This window comes from Tinamus guttatus, unplaced genomic scaffold (assembly GCF_059628265.1).
Source record: "Tinamus guttatus ecotype Peru unplaced genomic scaffold, ASM5962826v1 Tinamus_guttatus_pri_ptg000048l, whole genome shotgun sequence".
NCBI classification, from domain to species: domain Eukaryota; kingdom Metazoa; phylum Chordata; class Aves; order Tinamiformes; family Tinamidae; genus Tinamus; species Tinamus guttatus.
The window spans coordinates 4,207,741-4,228,687 of NW_028288582.1; the positions used below are offsets into that span (position 1 = coordinate 4,207,741).

At 43.1% G+C, this 20,947-nt stretch overlaps 1 protein-coding gene across 1 annotated transcript; it reads left to right on the forward strand.

Moving 5' to 3' along the window:
- The first annotated feature begins 4,507 nt into the window (after nt 1-4,507).
- PPP1R36 (protein phosphatase 1 regulatory subunit 36) lies at nt 4,508-19,346 on the forward strand. Its single transcript, XM_088539604.1, has 10 exons — nt 4,508-4,778; nt 6,019-6,099; nt 6,791-6,912; nt 7,023-7,089; nt 7,947-8,045; nt 11,947-12,087; nt 15,932-15,974; nt 17,392-17,588; nt 17,676-17,855; nt 19,109-19,346. The coding sequence occupies exons 1-10, from the start codon at nt 4,696-4,698 to the stop codon at nt 19,335-19,337; spliced, it is 1,242 nt and encodes a 413-aa protein (XP_088395730.1). The 5' UTR covers nt 4,508-4,695; the 3' UTR covers nt 19,338-19,346.
- Nucleotides 19,347-20,947: the final 1,601 nt, after the last annotated feature.

The window sequence follows — 20,947 nt, forward strand, 5'->3', positions numbered from 1 at the left end:
TTTGCAACAGCTGAAGCAGGGATCTGACAGATGCTAACCCCCTTCACACTCGCAGGTTTTTAATCTTTTGTTTTCAGGCTGATACCCATTTGGGCCGCCAGCCTGGACGCAGTGCTTAGTGTTTGCCTTTGCCCCCAGCAAGCACTTCAGTGTGGGGGTGCAGAATTGCATCTGAACATCCAAGTGTTTGCCAAGAGCTGGTAAAAGATGAGATGTGGAAATTGAAGGAGCCTGAAGAAGAAAACAGTCCCCATTTTTGGCCAGTCCCCATTTTGCTTTTCCCTTTCAATCACTAGCCCATCCAACTTGTTCTAGTCCTGTTTTTTCCTCCCTGACAGGAAAGAGAATTTTCTCTTTCCGAGCTTGTCCCCATCTCAGCTTAGGCCAATCACAGAGAAATAGCCAGGTGATCCTGTTCAGCTCCTTCCACATCCCTGTCCAGACACTCTCTCCATCCCTGCACCTCTATACATGTCAGTCACCTCTGTTCTTTGTCTTCTTTGGTTCCAGTTCCAGGGGTGGGAACTGTGCTGATACTCATTTAACATCATCTTATTAATCATGAAATTCAAAGGCTGTTGGAAGTGAGGGGAGCGCAAGGCAGACCCCTGCCAGGCACTTTGTTTCAAAGTGATTCCCCACCATCACATCCTTCTCCTGGCCCAGTAACTCATCCAGTCTCAGGGTAACTGTCCTGACATCTGTGTCTGGCCCAAACCAGTTCTGTTCCACTCTCTACAGATTCCTTCCAAATTTGTCTTCTTTCCCCCCTTGTTCTTCTGCCTGCTACACTGATTCCCAGGTCTTCTCTGCCTACCCAGCAAGCTCTTTCTTCAGCTCTTGGTTCTAATCATTATATTAACTTTTTTTTTTCTTTCCCTCTATATAGTCCCATTTTAGTTTCTCCCCATCTCTTCTCTCACCTTTTTATGCCAATCTACTCCCAACTCTAGTGCCACTTGTATCCCTGCAACATGCAGCAAGCTGCAACACAGGTGGCCCTGAATATCGCCACGGTGCCCTTTGCTTTTCTGCTGGTTCCTTGGGATCACTTTTACTGGAGCCAAATGGGGCCAGTGGTCTCCTGAGGCTGATGACAGCGCTGCTCAACAAAACTATCGGTTGATAAACCATCAGGTCCATCCTCCCACTTTCCCTGATGGAGATCCTACTTTTGCAGCATGCCTGTGCTCTGCTTTGCTGGGATGGGTGAGAGCTGAGGCCGTTCCCAAACCTGCTTCTCTCATCCTCTTAAACACGTAACTTGGCTGCCAAGTCACGGAAATATCCTTGGCAGCCTGCAGTAGCAACTGGAAACACAACATACACAATATGATTGTCAAAAAAAGGTCACCGTAGAGAACACAGTCGGAGCTGAATTTTCAGGGGGAATGGTTCAAAGTTCTTCAGGGAGAGATTGTGTTTGCCTGGGCAAACCACAAAGGGTACCTGCAGAAGCAAAGATAGGGAGCTGAAAGTAAGGGCTTTAATAGCTGAAAACATAGGAAATGCTCCTTCTCTCTCATTCAGTTGACCTGTCTAAAGTCTTAAATCAGGTATTTTTTCACCACTTCAAAGCACATATGGCATCTAATGTAGCTGTACTGGTGAAATGGTTTTAGGCTCTGTTTCTTCCATTATACCTGAGCTAGAATGTTTTTTACGTCACAGCTGAGTGGTTCCTTTACCTTCATCTGCACGTCTTCTTGCCCTTCCTGAGTCCACAGTGAACTGGTGTAAATAATTAAATGAACCGAATCGACAGAAATCAACTCATTTATTTTTTGCTGGGTTACTCTTCTGACAGTTTGGGGAGCCACCTTGCTATGGAGGCAGAGAAGATTAAGAGTCACGCTAACATAAATGATGGAAAGAATTGAATGACAGCAGGAATGCCCCTTTCATCAACACGTTGCTATTAGCTTGGCTTAGCTGCAACACAAAACCTCACCCATCATATACACTTGGTTTCTACTGACAAGGAAATTACTTTTGTCAATATAATTTGCACTGATTTGGGGGACAACATAAGCAGTACCAGTTCTGACACAGTTCCACTGTGAATCGCAGCACTGCTATCTCCGCCGGCATGCAACATTTTCTGCTTCAGAAATATCCCAAAGATTAAAAATACTACCTTGAAATCATGCCCTTAAGCAACCTGTCTTAGCACGTGGGAATTACTTCCAGACAGAACTTGCTAATCTTGAGCTGACTGCTCATGTGTGGCCTTCAGTCGTGTCACAGGAGACATGAGGACTTAGTAAATACACTTTTCGATCATGCGAAAGCCCAAATTAAAGAATGTTCAGCCTTCCCAGCACTGTACAGACACTGAAGGCCATGACAGAGGGAATGGGTGCCCATGGTAGTCCTGCAAATCCTCTTCCAGGACCCAGGAAAAGCTCTGCACCTCTGCCTTTGAGTAAAGCCGGCAGAATGACCGCTGAGGTCTCCCTGTGTGGAAACATCCCGGTGCTCTGAGCAGGCCCGCGGTGTTTTGCGTGCTGGGATTTGTGGTTTCCAGGGCGCAGGGGGTTACCCGGATACTGGTGTAAACAGGACCGGGAGCTGTGCCCTTCCCACAGTCCCAGCAGCCTCCCTGCAAGCACCGTGTGGCCGTGAGTCCCTCCAGCTCCTGCAGCTCCCGCTGCTGTGGCTCACACGTGCCCCTCCTCTAGAGCCTCTCAGCATAGTATAAAAAGGAGATCTGAGGGGCTGTTTGCTGGCCGAAAATAGTCTAATGCTTCTTATTCTTTGGTTATGTCCTTCCTGCATGCCTATCTCAAAGTTGGATGGAGTTGCAAAGCGATTTGCATGAGTAAAGGACCTGCCCTCCCGTGAAAACGCAGTGAGGCTGCAGGGAGCTGCTGGCAGAGGGGTGAAGGGGACGCAGCCATTTTTTTCCCTCAACCATGGAAGAGGTTTGTGTGTAGCTCCATGATGCCTGTTGTTTATCTTGAATTAAAGTGAGATTGGGGCTGTGCATGTGCAGTGGGGGATATTTTTGCAGCATGTTTCTGCAAGGCCAAGTCAGAACTTGGGGTTTTTCCTCCCGGTTCCTCTGATGTTTATGATGTCCGGGTGCCCCGCAGGCTGGGGGCCTGCCCTGGGCAGCTGATAGCCTGTGGGTTGGAGTCTGGATCAGGCTGTGGTGGAGCCTTGCACGGCTGCAGCATCACAGGGACCAAGACTGACAGCCCTGGAAGCTGAGGGGTGGTGGAGGCCTGAGGTGGGGGTGCCCACAGGGTCATGATGTTTTGGAAGCCACCCGAGATGTTGCTGTCTCAAGTGCTGCATGCTTAAAAGGGTTTAAAGATACCCACAGGAAGGATAGGAGGCCTCAATCGAGAGCTTCCCACAGAAGGTGTTTGACCATATCACTAACCACTACCACTTGGAGGTGTCCGTTTCTGAAAATAAAAACTCAAGACAAAACTTTCTGCGTATTTGGCTTAAAACAGTAATCAGCACTCATTCGTGTTAGTGAGAAGCTGCTGAGGGACATTTTGAAGACACCAGAGTGGTGTTTTCCCCTTCTTCTTAGGCTCTGTGGTGCCACCATTTTGTGTTTTTCTCTCATGGTTCCTGATTTCGTGGTATTCATAATATCTCGTAGTTCCTTGCATGCCACATAAAGATACAGCTTTTGCTGAAGTCCTTCCACCTGAGGATTGTAAACCAGCATTAGGAAGTTGGAACCACAGACTAGAGAAGACAGGATTAAATAATCACTTTTGGTCAAGGGATTAGAGCCATGGGTCCCAAATAGTTAGTTCTGTGGTTGAGCTGTTGCCTGCTACAGACATGAGATGATTTTAGTGTTTCATATCCATCACTCTCTGATCATGTTACATTGAACAAGAACTGGTGAGAGCCTGTGGTGATCTGTCAGAGTGAGAATAGCCAAAAGTTACAGAAGGCCTCAGCGCTTCCCTTGATTTCAATTTATAGCCAGAAAAAGGATTTTGACAGTAAGATTCATTTTATTTTAAAGGTGACTTGCACATAATTGTTAAGAGTCTGCAAGACTTTCGCACAGATGAGGTAGCAGAAGGGCTAATAAGTTTCATTTATTTATTTTCTTTTTTTTTTCCCTTTTTTTTAATGTATGGGTATTGTAAAATCTTGTTCCTCGTAGTGTTGCTGTGTTCATTGAAGGGTCTAACTTCTCTTTATTGTAAATTCTTAAAAAAATCAGTAAAAATAGTGCATAACACATTCCACTTTTAAAAATATTGAAATAGATAAAAAACACAAATTTTTAAATGTAACCTTTAAAAAAGGATTAAATATCTCCTGATATTTGACTCACCAAAACTACATAAATATTATCAAAAACAAATAAGAGTATTGTATAATACATAACTCCACTTGATTTCTCAATCTTTATTGGTTCACTGAGTATGAAAGAACAGAAATTCCTTAGCAAACTTTCAATTATTTCTTTGTAAGCTGGAAGAATTATGGAAGGATAGATGATCTTTTTTATAGCTGCCTATTTTTCTCCTTCGTGTGTGTCAGCCTTTTAGCTCAAAGAATTTCTGTTTGAGCAACTTATGAGCAAACAAGGCGTGGGTGAAAAGCAGATTTAAGAGATACATAAAGTGACCAATATGCATAGCGCTTGTATTGTAAATATTTTGTTAAGTTGGGCTGAGAACATGAGGACAGATTTTATAACAGGCATTCTCTATGCTGGCTTTTTTGCAGATGATAAAGCTAACCCCAGGCGTTTGGTACTGGAAAGATGATACTAACACAATTGAATTTGAAAGGTAAAACATGATGTTCAGTTAAAATTATGCAGATTTAGGTCTTGATTCATCAGTTCCAAGTAAGGTAAAATCAGAGTCTAATCATATTTTTCCTGAACTTTAACAGTAGGATCAATCAAGTAGTCTTACATACTTGATTTTTATTTTTATTTTTGATAATAGAGTTCCGTAGCATCTGATCAAAAATGTGTGATTTTTGCCATACTGTCCTCAATCAGAATCCAATGCAGAGGGCCCTTAGAAATGACTATACATCTGAAGCAATAGGGGGAAAAAAATCCCAGAATATATATCCCCTGTTGTCCAGTACTGGGCAGGGAGTGCCATGGAGTGTGGTTTCTGCTGCCGTCTCCCTGGCCAGTCCGGCATCTCCCCAGGCTTCGTCACAGTGGAGCTGGGCTGCTCCCCTTGTCCCTTGTGGCCTAGCTTCCACAGTCTGAGTCTGGGCAGCTCCAGTCACCTTTTTTGTTAGGCTTGGGACGCTGCTGGCTCGTGGTTCCCTTGGGAGGGACATGACTTCACCAGTTAACTCCTGTCTGTCTTTTCCTGTGATAATCTCAGAGACCAGCTCTGGTAGTGAACAGATGACACTTAAAATCTATTTTCTGAGGCAAAACCCAATTCTACCTTCCCACTAATTTTAGAAAGAACAGACAGAGTTTTTGAGTCAACACCAATCAACTCTCCTTTCTAGCCACTAATTTCGGTTAATGGATAGTGGTGGGATATTATGAAATTTTCAGATGTATTTGCTTCTTCAAAGCCTTACCATGAAGAAAAAGAGCTTTCTTAGGGACAAAATAATTTTTGCCTAAACACAGAATGGTGAATTAAGGGAACCTCCACAAGGAGAAAGGACTAGTTGAGCTGAAGGCCAAGAGAGTATATGTAGTAATCTACTGTAAAAAATGCAGGCTGGGAATTAAAACAAAGTGGCTATTCATTGGTGTTGTCAGCACCAGAAAAGTGAGGATAAAACCACCTGAGATACTGATTACTTGAAGGGTTTATGTGACACAGTGCTTACGATGGCAGGAGACACAGCAGGAGGACCCTGGGAAGCCTCTCTACTCTTTGCTTCTAATTTTTGAAAGGAAGGTCTCACATTGATCTCATCACAATCCAAGTGTTAGGTGGAGGCCCAAAGATGTAACCTTTTGTATCATGGGATATTGCCCTCTTTGCACTGCTGCCAGTGATTGAAATACATACTACTAAATGTTCACCCTCTGTATTCCAGCTCCAGTTCAGAATCTAGTGAAGACCTCAAGAAAGGAAAAAATATTCATTTTCAGGAAATGGGAGGCCAGGCATTGAACAGGTATTTCAATTCAACTAAGCCGTCTCCAAAAGAAGCAACATTATTCGGGTGGGAATCTTTTTGTCCATTGTTGAGGATCATGTCTGAACAAAACACAAGAAACAGGAAGACACCTGTCATTTCAGCAGGGTGGATGAGTGGTCTAAACAAAAAAAAACAGAGCCAGACATGCCTGATGTTGAAGGCTAGCTCAGGCACTAGCTTGGTATGACTTCGGTAAAGTCCTTCAGCATCTTTGTTGCTGTTTCCACATTGCTCAGAATGAGGTAATAATTCCCATCTACATAGAAAGAGTATTGCGAGGTAATTAATTCATCTTTGTAAGGCACTTCAAAGATTAAAGTATTATTATTATTATTAATTTTATAAAATCATGACCTGGTGTAGCTGACTTTCGTTCCTTGGTTAAAACCTCTTTGATCTAAATAACATAGTCGCAATTTATTATATTAGGAACCAAAAGAGCAACTTCAGACGCAAGCCTAAGAGGTGAAATGCCCTGTTTCCTTGAACATCGCCAGCCTGTTCTGTGGTTATAATAGTTGAAAGTTAGTTCAGGGTATCTACTGAACACTGTTTTGCTCCCTCTCTTTTTGAAATAGAATGTAATGAAAGCAGTATGTAACAGGTAGATTATTCTCTGACTGGTATTGACACTGTGTCCTTAAATGCTATGTTGGTGAACCACTAGCATCTTTCAAGATGTATGCACTGCAATGTTCACTGGAAGAAGGCTGGCTGAGCAAGAGGGAAAATCTCGTAGGCTGTTAAAGCGAGTGCGAGACGAATATGTGACCTTGGATGATGTCAAATGTGAGTAATTGCTGGTATTTGATCTCAGCATATAGACTAGAAAACAATTTGCATTCACAGCTGACAATTCGTGGAGAAGATGCAATTTTTCCTCCTCTGTTTGTTTTCAGATGCTGCTTTGTTTTTGGGACAGGAAAGTGAGGCACATCGCATGCTGTCCTTCACAACAGTTATGAGGTATGTCATTTAAAATTTGTTTCAGGAATTATATGAGTAAGGCTGGTAGTGGAGAGGTTACATTTTATAAGAAGCAGAAAGTAGAATATCAGTGGTTTAAGACATTTTATCTATGCTGCTCGGTGGGAAACAATATCAGATACATGTCCTCCTTGAGAGGTGCAGAGAAATAAACTCTTGCTTGAAAGAGTCTCCCTCTGGGTTAGCTGTAGGCTGTGACTTAGACCTAAACTCACTCCAAATTAAATTCCGTGTTCATCAGAGAGAGCACCAGTGACATTGGCTGCACCAGGAGCACCTAACACAGCTAGGAATCTCTGCTGCTTTCTAGTGCTGCTGCTTCAATCAGCCCTGCAGAGCACCTAAATTGCTGCTGTTACTTATCAGCCCTACTTGCTGGGAGCAGGGAGGCACCTGGGAGAGCATCTTGTCTCAGAGGCATGGCCCTGAGATCAGGAGGGTGGTACAGTAGCTGCACTGCCTCCTTGGTTTAGGGAGGTGCCTGTAGACCTTGCTGAGCCTTCGACATACTGTCCTTGAAGAAGGGGAGAGGTATCCCAGGTATCCCCCTTGTTCCTGTGATGTGAGTGCCACCCTTTCAATATGTTTAGTGAAGAAAAGGCACTCACGGGGAGCCTCTCTGGTCATATCCAGTTCAGTCCACCCTTCAACAGGCCTTTCGGATTCCTGGTAATTCTCTACAAGCCTTCAAATTCTTACTGCCAGGATACAGTACTTACTACAAATAGATCTAGACTGTATATATAGTATTTTATATACTGTAGGCCCTGACTGGAGACTCTTTCCTAATAGCCTGATGATGTTTGTATCTGCAAACTTTTCTACCTTCCATTTAGGAATAAGAACCTAGATGCATTCCTCATGACACTGATTTTATACATATCTTTTTACCTGGAAAAAATTGCCCTGGAAAAGACAACCAAAGCTCCAGTTTCGTGAGTATGAGTCTTTACTGGTGTAAGTGCACAGGACATGCCCCAGCAAATCTGGAATCCCAGGGCAGGCTTGCATGTCAGAGTCTGGAGGATCCATCTGAGCAAGGATTACCTGCATGAGCAAACACTGCATAACAGGGCTTGCCCTGTGTATAAACTGGGTTTGTTATTGCTGGCTTTGTTAAAATGCTTGGAGCTAAAGCCACAAGTATATATTGGTGCAGTCTGTATATGGAAGATTACTGGGATGTGGCCCTTAGTCTTACCTTTTATCCCCCTTTGGCCTTGGTGTTCTCTGGGACACAGGCTCTTATGACTATGTAGAGACACAAATTTTCTGGGAGCCCACTTTTCCAGCCCTTGCTCTGAGTAGTGTGCACTGTGGTTCATGTGGCATGGCAACATCCTACTCCCTATTTCAAGAAAGTGCCTGGATCCAGCCTTGCTGCAATGGGGTCACCAGATAGTTTGGCTTGTCAAGGTAACATTGCACTATGAATAAATTGTTACTACTACTGCGAATGCTAAATCTGCATGACTGCCCTGGACTGAATTACCATCCTTATTGCCATTTCCTGGTAATAACATTAATATCCAGTCATTTCTGCTTGCAGTACAGAGCACAAAATAATCATATCTGAGTGTTGCTGAGTGTTAATTTGTACTGTGGGTCACATTGCTTTAAGATTCCTTTTAAAATACTTTGCAAAGTAGGCTCTGATGACTCTTAGGTGCTACCAACATGTTTCAACAGGAGGAATATATGCTAGGAAAGCAGTTCCCATGTAAGGGTGTGTGACCACATCTGCTGCCTTGCAAAGTGGAAGTGGGGATGCCAGAGGAATAGTTTAGGAGCTGCTGTGTTACATGCCTTCGGAGGAAGTATTACTGAGTTACAAACCATGATTATAAGAAACCCTAATGATCTGGGCTCTTTAATAGTCTCTGAGAATTGATTGGCTGTTTTATTAAAACCCCCAATAATTACTTCCTTCACAGTTCATGATATAAAGAGGAGCTGATTTATCTGGATTGAAGAAGATTGTTGGAGGACTGGTGGCCTTAAGGAGTTTGCTTGCTCCACATCCATAGATTGTCAGGTGTTTCTCATTGTGCAGAGAACAATTCATAAATAAAGAAAACCTAGTCCTAGATTGAGTGGAGGTGCATTGGGCTGCAGTTTACAAGATGATCCCTTTGCTCATGGATGATGAAGTACAATGAGGTGACTTCATGCACCAGAACAGCTCAAAATGGCTCATATAATTGATTGGCACTGCAGATTCAAGCAGACTGAAACAAAAAAGAAGTTTGGACCTATTGCAATATAGGGTTATTCTTCCTGTATCCAGAGGGCTCTGGTTATTAGCTATCATCTATAAACTTTGTATAATCCCTGCCAGGGGAGGCTTTTCACTGTGTTCTGGCATGTGATGCTATCAAAATGATTCTCATTCTTTGGTGGGAATCAACTGCCAGCTCTAAGTTTCCCAAAGATACATGCTACAATACTGTTGCATTTAAAGTCATTGCTTCCCCTGAAAAGCAGCTTGTTCGGCAGGGTTGCCTGCATGCAGTGCATGTTCAGAGAGACTTAAAGAAGAGGCACTTACTGCGCAGGAGCAGAAAGCTGGAATATTAGTCTACAAAACTATAAATACAAAGAAAGAAAATAAAATGACAAAAGACAAATTTAGATCCTCCTTAATGTTGAAGTTCCTCCTTAATTGTTCTAGCATCTTAGCTGACTTGGAGGACCAGGGAGACAGGAATCATGCTGGGAAGAGCTTTCTGCCATTGCACCTTCTTTACCTGTGCAAAGTCTTGCATTTTCTGTATTATCCACCTGGTCTAATTCTGAAATGGTGTCTGCTATATTTAAAAGCAGATACAGTGAGTACTGTCTTTCCCCTTCTGTGGATATCTTCCTTAATCTTGCCATCTAGAAGGTATTTTTATTGAGTTCATTTTTAGTTTAAATGATTCCCCTGTTGGTCATGACATTCCAAGACTTATCACAGTATTTTGTAAGATGTGGATATGGACAAGGTCAAATGGACATAAAATACACAGGGATAAACTGGAACTAGATAATGAAAGAAAGTTTCCAACCAACTGAGGAACAAAATTTTGGAATGGTCTTCTGTTAAGAAATATTGGAGCTGGAGAAGAAAACTCCGTTTTCCTAAAAATGTAGTTCCATGAGTTTGTGAAAGGATTTTATAGCTACATAATACAATTATGATGACAAAAAATTACCTTTGTGATAAGAATTCTTACATATATGAGATGCTGATATATTTGAGAGGATGTGGAAGAAGACTGGATAGCAATTTAGTTTCTGATATCTATCTCATAAATCCCATGTTCAAGACTTTTGTTAGTTGCCTGTTCAGGAAGAAAACTCCCTCTTCCTTCCCAAGGAATAATTTAATTTAATGTCCCATAGGACAGGCACATCTAATGGCTCTGCAGTCTTTGATTTGAGCTCTTGCAGACCTTGTGTGATATCTTAGAAACATAGAAAACAATACTGTTTATTTCTGCCCTTAGTTTGCATATTCCAGCAAACTTTAGCAAAAAAATACCCAGGCTGCCTATGATAGAAGCAAACTGTAGTGATTATCACAGTCCCCAGGAAGCCAGGCCTGATGGTCTGAATAGCTCTTCACTGTCTTGAACCAAGACGCTGTATAAGTACCAGCATCCATGGTGCCTCAGTAGACAATCTAAGACAGTTCTTGCTTAAGAAATCATTGCTTCTGTGCATTAGACTTTCCTATATTGGAAGGATTATGTATCAGATAAAGTCAAGATGAATCTAGACATCTTTGACTCCTTTATACCTTATCTTTTGTTGATACTGTGCTGACTTCTTGTAAACCCAACCCTGAGGCTTCTTTGGCTTCCTCTAGATTCAGGAATATCTTGTAACAACTTCAGACACAACCAACCAGTTTTCCAAAGCAGTGAGCATGAGGCTTCCCCCTAGCTGGAGACAGCTTGGGAGTATTCACTTCAGACGTATGTGACTCTGAAAACAAAAACTAAGCAGTGGTAAATGAGACAGGTCTGGAACACGGGCTATTATTTTGTCCTGCATTTTCTTTTCCACTCAGTTTCTTTCTTTTTTTTTTTTGGCCTCCAATCCTTTCATGTCTTTTGAGGAAAATCAGATGAATTTTATTAGCAATTATCCTTGAGAAGTTCGGAGTAAATGCCCTAATTATTAGAGATGGGTCTTGTAGAAAGCTTTAGAGCCTGAGGCCATCAAGGACGGGACAGATAAAAACAGCCCTCCTGAGTGTGAACAGAGGCCGGTGACTTTTAGGCCTGTAGCGTTCCCAGGCATGAGGAGACAACCTGGTGGATTACAGGGGAAGCAGAGGAAACATAAAGCTCTTTGGCTTGGCGTTTCCTTAGTGTTTGATCTGAGCTGCCTTGAAGTACAGGCTTGTGGTGTCAGCCTTTCCTGTTTAGAGGCGGTCCCCACGGTCCCTTTTTGAAGAGAGGCGAGCCAGACCCACAGCTCCGGGCTGCCCGATGGCAGCGTCTGCACCCAGGTGCACCTCCAGGGCTTTTGTGCAGACTGCAGGAAGGGTTCATAAGCCACACGGGATCAAAGGCAGCAACCTGACAGGCCGTGGGCATGGAGCTTATAAACTCCACGGGGCAGGAAAGACTGTCTAGGCCCAAGCCTCAGGCCTTGTGGCCCCACCAGGCCTTTGTGGCACTCAAAGTGTCTGAGCTCGGTCTTGCTGCCGTGTGGTCCCCTGAGGTTGCTGTTATATGATGTGGTGTTTTATGTGCCCCCAGACTGTTCTTACTTCTCAGGACTGGCCACTTCTATCCAGAGTGATCCACCTGTCAAAAAATCTTGTTTTCTTTCTAATTTAAACAGGACTATCGTTTTGCTAGAGGAGAAGGAAATGGATGATGTCCTGGCGAAGTTAGAAGTGACCAGGATTCACCTTGCTAAGCTGTACTGTAATCTTATCCTCGGAGAAGGCATGGCAGAGCACCACCACATGGCTTGTGGAAAGTAAGTTGCGGAAAGCTTTCCCTCCTGGGGACCCTTGCTATGTCAGGAGCAGCAGCAGCCCAAATCCAAGGCATTTCTTTGGTGACAGAAGTGAACACCCAGGGTAAGAGATGTTTTTTATGGACCAAATTGACACATGAGGCACAGGAACCATCAGGTAGAGAGTGTTCCCATCTCCTGAAGCTCCCATTGATAACTGACTCCAAAAGTGGCACAGGTTACCAGGCTAGAAAGCTGTAGCTGAGGTATGTCAAAGCCTTACTGGGTATACAGTCCATGAAGCATTGCTGGGGTCAGCACAATCAGCAGGGAAAATGGCAGTGCCAGCTCTCGATCTCAACCCTGCCACTTCCAATTGCTGAATCTTGAAGGCAAGGGGTATAAGAAGAAGAAGAACATCTTATGTACCTGCTGGTTGCCATTGATCCCTGCCTTAATTGGCTCTAACGTCAAGTCAGGGAAGCCATAAGCGTACTGGCAAGTGAAGGAGACCATGTTTCTGAAAGGCAGCAAATGAAGGGATTAGAGAGAAAAGGTTATGCTTGGGGATTTGGGGCCTTGCATGTGTAGGGCTCCTTCCTCGGAGCCAAGAAGACCTGCATGGCTTTCCAGAGTGGTGGATACCCATTGCTCTTCTTCCCTGGGTCGGTGGCTTTTAAGAGGGCAGAGAAAGCTATAGGGGGAATTAAGAAAGAAACTGAAGCAGGTGGAAGTGGATGGGAGAATGTTGGAAAAGCCAGAGGAACCAAGAGAAAACCGAGGACCAGAGACTAAGAAACAAGTAAAGGTGGGGGACTTAACTAGCGATGAAAGCAAACATGGGAAGCGCTGCCGTTTCTTCACTTGCGTGTGTTGTCCAGTGGGTGCAGACATCCAGGATGGAGACAAGACAGAGGTCCAGCTGCAACAGAACAGCAGTGGGGATTAGAGGCTGGCCATGGGTTGGGCCATTGGTGTCCAGGCTGTAAAGACACAGAGGCTGGAAGAAGGCTGTGTCTTGAAGTGTTTCCGACATCAGGTGCCGTATGAAGAGAGACCTCGCTGAGTTACTCATGGGAGGGTGGCAGCTGACTTCAGAGTCAGGCTGATGCTGAGCATGTTACAATGTGTGGCACTTCCCATGCCATATTGCAGTTACGTAAAAACCTCTTCCACGATGACTCGGTCTCGCCATAAATGCTATCTGGATACTCCCAGTCCATTATGAAAACTGCCAAAAACAAAAGCCAAGGGACAGAACTGATTAAAGCTCTTAATTGTAAAAGCTAGTTAGGAATTTTTTGAGTACATATGTGTTTGGGTGGAAAAAGTCCTTCGTCAAAATGAAAAGTCTGACAAGGGTTGTTTTTGACAAATTTCTTTTGACCTGAAAAATGTTTGAATATAAAACTGTGAAATTACTAATGACGTGCCAGTCCCACCTTTACCATATTTTATTATAGCCAAGTCAAAATGCCTTTGGGTTCAGGACGATGTTGAAGCTTTTACTTTTTCATTCTGATTCACCATAGCAACATTTCAATGAAATCTCATCATGTGCTGAGAATTTCTTTTCCCTTCTATATCTGTCAGATGCCAAAGTGTTCATATGAAATCATCAATGTACACATTTTCTCCAAAACTTTAAAAAGGGACACTCAGCTGGAAAATGTCTTAACAATCTGCATATTTTGTAAAATGCAGGATAAAAATCCTATCTTGATATTATCCCAGACTGGAATTTGAGAGAGTTCCTCCAGACCTGTTATTTGTGTGTGTTAGCATTAGGCCTTTTGTGCCTCCAACGCTGGGGAAGGAATAGGGAATAGGTGTGTCTGGTTTTCTCCTTTTAAGTTGATGGGGTTGTGCAACCTTTTTGTGGTGCCAGTTTCCTTGTGGGCATTGTCATAATGGGAAAAATACAGAGTGTTCCCAAAGCTGCGTGCATCAGTGGCACAAACACAGCCGAGTCAGCCCTCACTGATCCTTGAAGCTGGTTTGATCCACAGGCAATTAGAGTCACAGTTGTGGTCAAAAGCTGCTAAAGTGGCACAGGAAGCATTTCTTCCCCATATGCAGAATGGTAGTTCTTGTAGGTGTCTGAAGACACTGTTTTGCTTAAATGCAGACCCTGTGCTTAATGCACTGTCTGCTCTTGGCTGGGCTGTGTTCCACTTTAACACATGAACTCATCTCGTCACCCTGTCAGCTCTAAGAAATCCCTGTTACTGTATTTCTAGAAGGCATGGTGCTCTTCACTCACTCATTCCCGTATTTCTTGCAAGTTCTGTCCTGAACGTTATTGCAAGTTTGATGTTTCCATAACCATTTCTGTATTTTCCTAGGTAATTAGCAACTATGCCCTAGACATGGGAGGCGCCTCCTAGTACAACACCTGTTTTAGGACACTTTACTTCAAGCAGGTGTCTTGGCTTAATACTGTACCTCACCAAAGGAAAGAAAGGACTGGGGAAAGATGGGTGGAGACCCCATCTTTATTTGGCTCTGATTATTAGTGTTAGTTTCTGTTGCTGGCATCCACATAGGTTTCTCTGTCTGCTGAAGCAAGTGCAAGTTCAAAGACACTGCAAAGATATGTAGTGCTGAAAGCTGGGGTTTATGTTTAGGTTATGGAACCTGGGTCACATTGGGTTCCTCCACTGTAGTATTCTAATGACTTGAATTCTGGCGAAATGCAGTGATCTACCGAAGGCATCAAACTTATATGGGAGATTCTGCTTTGGCAAAGGGCCATGCCATGCTTGCAGCGTCAGCCTCTTTTCCCTTGTGCAATATGTGGGGTTTGGGATCTTAGATGAACTGTCAGCAGAAGTAGGGTGGGTGGGTGACAGGGAGGTAGTCATCCTATTGATCAACTTATCAATAAATAAAAGCCACAGGATGTTTATTGAAGATTTGGGGCTGAAAAGATAAAAAGATATTACCTTGTTGTCTGCTTTGCATTGATGTTTCTGAGCTGATAGCAGCTGGGGATACCAATTTGGAACATCTGTTGTTGATGGTATCAGGAATGTACGGGGCATTTCAGGAGGTGGTGAAGTCAGCAAGACACACAGCTTCATCTCTCTGGAGCTAGCCACACCTGTGGGGATCCTTCAGCTTGCAGGGGGAATTGTCTTCCCTTCCGTGAGGGTGAGCTGTGCCGCCTCCAAGAGCACGGAGTGGCTGTGGGGATGTGTTCGTCACCTTGTGCTGCGGCAGCAGCTCCCGTGCTGGCCATCGTGTGGCTTTGTGTGGGGATGGCTGGGCTCGAGTGCTGCTGAGATCATTTCTCGGCCTTGCACCGCGCAAGTTGCTGCTTCTCTAACAAAGACCCTTTGTCATTCTCGTGCCTGTTTCACATTGCTGCTTGGAGGCCCATCGGTTAGCTCCCTCCTGGTTTTCCAGTATATTGTCCCAGCACTGTCCTGGCGTAGTGCCCTTGGTGGCTCTGCTTGTTGCTCTGCCAGTGTTGTTAGCTCCCGGGCTTCCTATCGACTTCAGTGGAAACTGGGTTAGATGAGGGCTGGCTGCTTCTGAGAGGCCCATGCAGAGAACTCGGTGTAGATAGCATAGCAGGGAGCCTCGCCTGCTCATCACATCCAGCTTTGTTCTCTGACAGATTTAATTAACTGAGCCATACAGTATTTTGCATTTTCTCCTTCTGAGGCAATGAAGAAGTTCTGTCTTTCTCTCGGACGGTGGGTCTCTGCATGCTAATAACGAGGATTTACCAACACCAACTTTATTACCCTGGTGAAATGCCAGCTTGGCAATAGCCACATGAGTCATATTCAATACTTTCCTTAGAGAACTGAGAGGACGACTGCTGCTATTAATTTTGTGCTGTTGTTCCCTGCCTTAGGAGAAAAACATCATCATCACAGAAAGATCGGCACTTCTTTGAGGTAAGAAAGATATAAAGACTAGTGGAGAACATGTCGCTTCCTTGCCCACTGAAACACCGCAGACAGTCTGCTCCTTTCCCTCTTGGTTCTGCCAGCAGTTTACTTATAGGGCAGAGTATCTAGAGTAATATTTTTATCTCTTGGGCCTACTTTAGCTTGCCTCTGTAAAATGCAGTCTGTTTTTGCCCTTCAGGCCTAAGCCTTTCCTCTTGGAGGCTGCAGCTAAGGAGTTTCAGTTCCTTTGTGGCTCCCTCAGAGCCCAGGCAATTCCTATCACCACCTGCGGTCCCTCTGGGAAGTCTGGTCTATAGGATTCTCATCACTGATTTCACAATTTCACCTCTAAATATGAAATTTCACAGCCTTTCATTATCATTGCCACTAGCAACATTTCTGGATGCCAGTAAATTCCTCTAGCTTGCCACATACAGCTCAGTGAGCATTTTATGACATTTGTTATGTAGTAGCTCTTGTGCAAATTGATGTAAAACAGCTGGGGTCCAAAGTGTGTTTTGTATTTCACAAACTGGGATGCATTTCTCTGAAACATGGGAATTATGGATTCAATTCAGGAATACCGAGCAGGCCCAGTAACACCATCTTGTCAAGTACGCATTTAGTAGGAATTTTATTTACTGGGTGTTCTTTTGGGTTCTATCAGGATCACAAATATTAAATAAGAGTGAAAAGCTATTTTTTTTTTAATCAGTAAGCAGATAGTTGCTTACTGTAAGCAGAGAAGGAGTGACTTCATATTTGTTAGCAATATTTTCTGTGATCACGATCTGGGATACTGGAATTGTCTTCTCGAGTTGCCCAAACAATAGGTGTCCAGTCAGACTAGGCCCTTAGGCTCCCTTGACAGTTAATGGGGGAAAAGAGAAGCTCAGCTAGAGAGTGAATTGTTTTTTCCTAAAACAGATATGTGAGATAGGAACCTCCATGAAATGACTCATCCCATCTCTCTCTTTCCATTGATTATTGAAGGGGAAACTAGATAGTGATCTCTGGTTAACTCCTCAGTATTTAGCAGCAAGCCTAAGCTACAGTGGCAGGAGTTAAGGAAGATTGAATCCACCTGAACTGTGTTTCTAACCTCATCTGTTAGCATATCTCAAAAATAATAATAATAAAAAAATCCTCTTCTTCCCATCGTTCAATGTCAGCTCAGGGAGTTGCTGTTCTTAGCTGCTTTAGTAGGGATGTATGGATGAGGCTTCCAGCTATGCAGACTTCCACCATCTGATCATGAGTTGGAAAGGCAGTTATAGAGTCTTTGTACCATGAGTGCCCTTTCAGATTGTGCCTGATACATGGTAAAAATCAAAGCCAAAGAGGTTGCTGGGTTTTTAGTGGAGTCGTACCAACTCTTAGACATAGGGACATGGGGAAAATGAGATCTGTGTTTTTGATCCAGAGCTTCTACAGCTACTGCAGCTACGTGGCTTGGCTTGCCTTCAGGCGGAAGCACTTCCGAATGATCCAGGAAGAAATCGGCAGGCTTCTTCGCTCTGCCATGTTTAATCCTACCTTAAGAGAGAAGAAAGATGTTAACTTGCAGAAAGCGGGAGACCAGACAGCTGATGCAAAGAAAGTGAGATTTCCATGTCACAGGTACATAACTGACGCTCCAGTGGGCCTTTAGGGAACCTCTGCTGTCCCAGCAAACTCAGATAACAGCTGCATTTGTTTTCTTTCAAGAAAACGACCCTCTATAAATCTTGTGGCCCAGCAGCGTTCACCGGTGCTCAGCACGCTGCTGCCCTTACCAAAGGACAGTGCTCAGCACCTCTTCCAGAAGCAACTCTACCGTTGGGGCAAAACCCCTCAGCCTTGCAAGAGGAAAGACTTGCCAGACTTCTCAGAATTATTCACTACCAAGTAAGGGGCTATTTCTGTGCATAAGTAGATTTGGTTTTGCTTTTAAAAGGGATATCTGATGGCCAGCTCTTCCTCCCCGAGAGAGGGGCCAATGGACTGAGAATTTGTCTGCAAGGTAGCTAGAGTGCAACTGTATTGTAGGTAAGACAGGCACGAGCTAGGCCAGAACTGGTAGTGATAGCACTTTTGGTTAATTGATGGAAAAGAGGCTACCATCCATCATAGTGTTTTGTTAAAAAGTAAAACATTTTTTTTTCTGGGAAAAAGAAATATATTTTAATATAACATTGAAAAAGAACCAATCAAAAGCTCTTAAATCAATTTTTTTTCCACTCATGATTCATTGCAAATTCTTATTTTTATGTGACTTCTCTCTAGCTTATATTTATTGATGTTTTATTTTGACAAACTAATTTTGTTACTACAATGTACTTTCAAAATATAACTTCTGTTGTAATAGCTTATTGTAAAAGAGAGCTTTTACTTCTGATTCAGGATAAAAGCCAGTTTTTCAAGCCTTGGTATACCGTGAAAGAGTAATTCCATTTTTTTCATTCAACCGTGGATAACAGCAGTATCACCTCAATATTTTTTGTATGTAATACTCATGTAAACAAGACCACTGTAAATCGGTTTTGTTCTCTTGGAGTGTATGTAGGACTACCCTTAAAGCTTTCCAAAGTAAGTCTTGTTTTTCTGCCTGGAAATTATAATTCGAGAACATCCAAAATTTGTGTGGACCTTCCTGATTTCTGGTAAACTAATGGGAGCTACTCTACTACACATGAGAAATCTTGGACACAAGTACAACACATGACCAGTGGGTCCAATATTTCCTGAGAAAGGGAGTCTGTTGCAAATGCACATGTAATTGCTTTTTACTTTGGAGCTGGGTGCATCCTGAACATGTTGACTTTACAGCTCATGTACATGGCTCGTAAATGCATATGCAATAGGGCCAACCTTTCCAGGAAGTGCTAAACTTTACGTGGACAAATGTGTGTTATGTGTTGCGTGTGTGCCTACTCCAGGAGAAGCGTGACATGGTATGCAGAGCACAGAGTGTATGACCATGCTTATTTGTTCTTCCTTGGGCAAGCAGATATTTTCTCCCTAATGTGTTATCTGCAGACTAGCAAAAGGAGGCAAAGCTCCTTGCTGTTTTACCCAGGAAAAAATAAAAGTTAATCTGCCTTACCCCATTTTCCTTTGCTCCGTTGTGTCAATTGTATTAACACTATTTTTTGTAACAGGGTGGGCATTATTGGAGCTCATCGTAGTGAGTTAAATCCCATTATGCTCATGCCCATCGGGATGATGGAAGATGAAGAGGATGACGAAGGAATAAAAAAGAGTGGATCCTCTATCCCTTCAAATGACCTGAGTTTGACAACTCTGAGAAGCCCTCAGAGCCGGCTTAGTAACCAGAGCAGTGTCATCTCAAGAACAATGACAGAAGCTGACTATCATCAGAGCGTCTAGCAGAACTGGTACCTTCTTGTGTTGAGTGCCAAAGTTTCACATGGTTAAGTAAACAACTTTGAACCTGCAGCTCAAAAAGCCTAAATCATTTGACAGGGGCGGGGTAGTCTAGCACACGTGGTTCCAGACTAGGTGACTGAAGACCTAGACTGTAATGCTTGGTTCTGTCACCAGCCTACTCAGTGAGCTTAAATCATTGAATTCCACCACCCCGCCCCCAAATTAATGCCTTGGTTGCACCTTTTTTAAAATGATTATTTCGCTTACTTATCTTGCAGAGTTCTTTGACACCTGCAGATGAATATTGCTATTGATGATGATGTTGATTTCCCAGGAGACTTAACATACTTAGTTTAAAAGTTACTGAAACTCTGTTTTTAAAGGAAGTTCCTTTTGTATCTTTAAAAAAATATTTGCTCCTTTTTGATTGCCATTATATCTAGCCTGATTTATCATCCACCATGAAAAGAATATAGTTAAGAAGAATACTGTTATTTAAAGAGTCAACCAAATCTTCATTTTATTTTATTTTATTTTTCCAATGATATATAATTTGATTTTTTTCCTCATTGCTTTTTACATGATTGGGAATGCAGATCCTAGAAATACAAACTTAAAATGCACAACTGGGATGTGAGTAAATTGAATTAAAATGAATTTGTGTTGAGAAAGGATATGAGTTTACCTATGAAAGTATCCATATATGTTAATCATTATCATCAGGAGGAAGACTTAGGATGAAATCCTGGCTTGTCATAATGAAAAAATAATGGACAGTGAAAACAGTGAAGTAATATTTTGATCATTGCTAAGAGGAAGAGTTTGATGCCTTAGTGCTGGTTTGGAAGTTCAGCACATTAATATCACTGTGGCCTATACTTGTTTTCCTTGTGCCAGGTGAGTGCCTGTACTGTAGGATGGGTCTGTTGTGGCCTGCAGTTTCCGTTTTAAGCTTTTGATCAGACATTTGTCTTAATATAGAGCAAAAAATATTTAAGTTTTGCGGGATGAAGAACACATATTCTTTCCCAAAGGAAAAAGAAAATAGAAAAGAGCAGAGAGACTGCTCTGTCTTTCTCATGTGCATGGTCTGGAATGTTGCAGTTTTTATTCAAAACTAACATTTCTGGATTGTGCATTTGCGTTCATTTTGGGAGGACAGGATAGTGAAAAGTTTAGGCAAGCACAGGGAAATGTTTTTCTCATGAAAAGCAGGCCATTGCTGGGGTAAACAGGAGAGATGCCAAATGTCCATGTCTTTTTCCCCTTGTCTCACAACCCATTCAGAGTTTGAAGCTTGATTTTTTGTAGCAACAAATAATAAGGGAAGGTAGCTTAGGAATGTCACATATTGTGGACTACACCTTTGCCCACGTGGTCTCAGGAGTGGTGAGAAGACCTTGAGAGCACTTCAGTTGGAAGTTTCCTGAAAGCTTGGCTGGGCCAAAGCACGTGCAACTGCCCTTGCAGCTGCGTGAGCGGCTCTGGCATGGCACATCCCTGGCTGAAGATGTGGGAGGCAAGGGCGGTATCACTGCCCTGCAGCACTTTGGTGTCCCCTCTGAATGATGCAACAAGATGTTGGCAGAGGGAGGCTACACGAGGCTTCC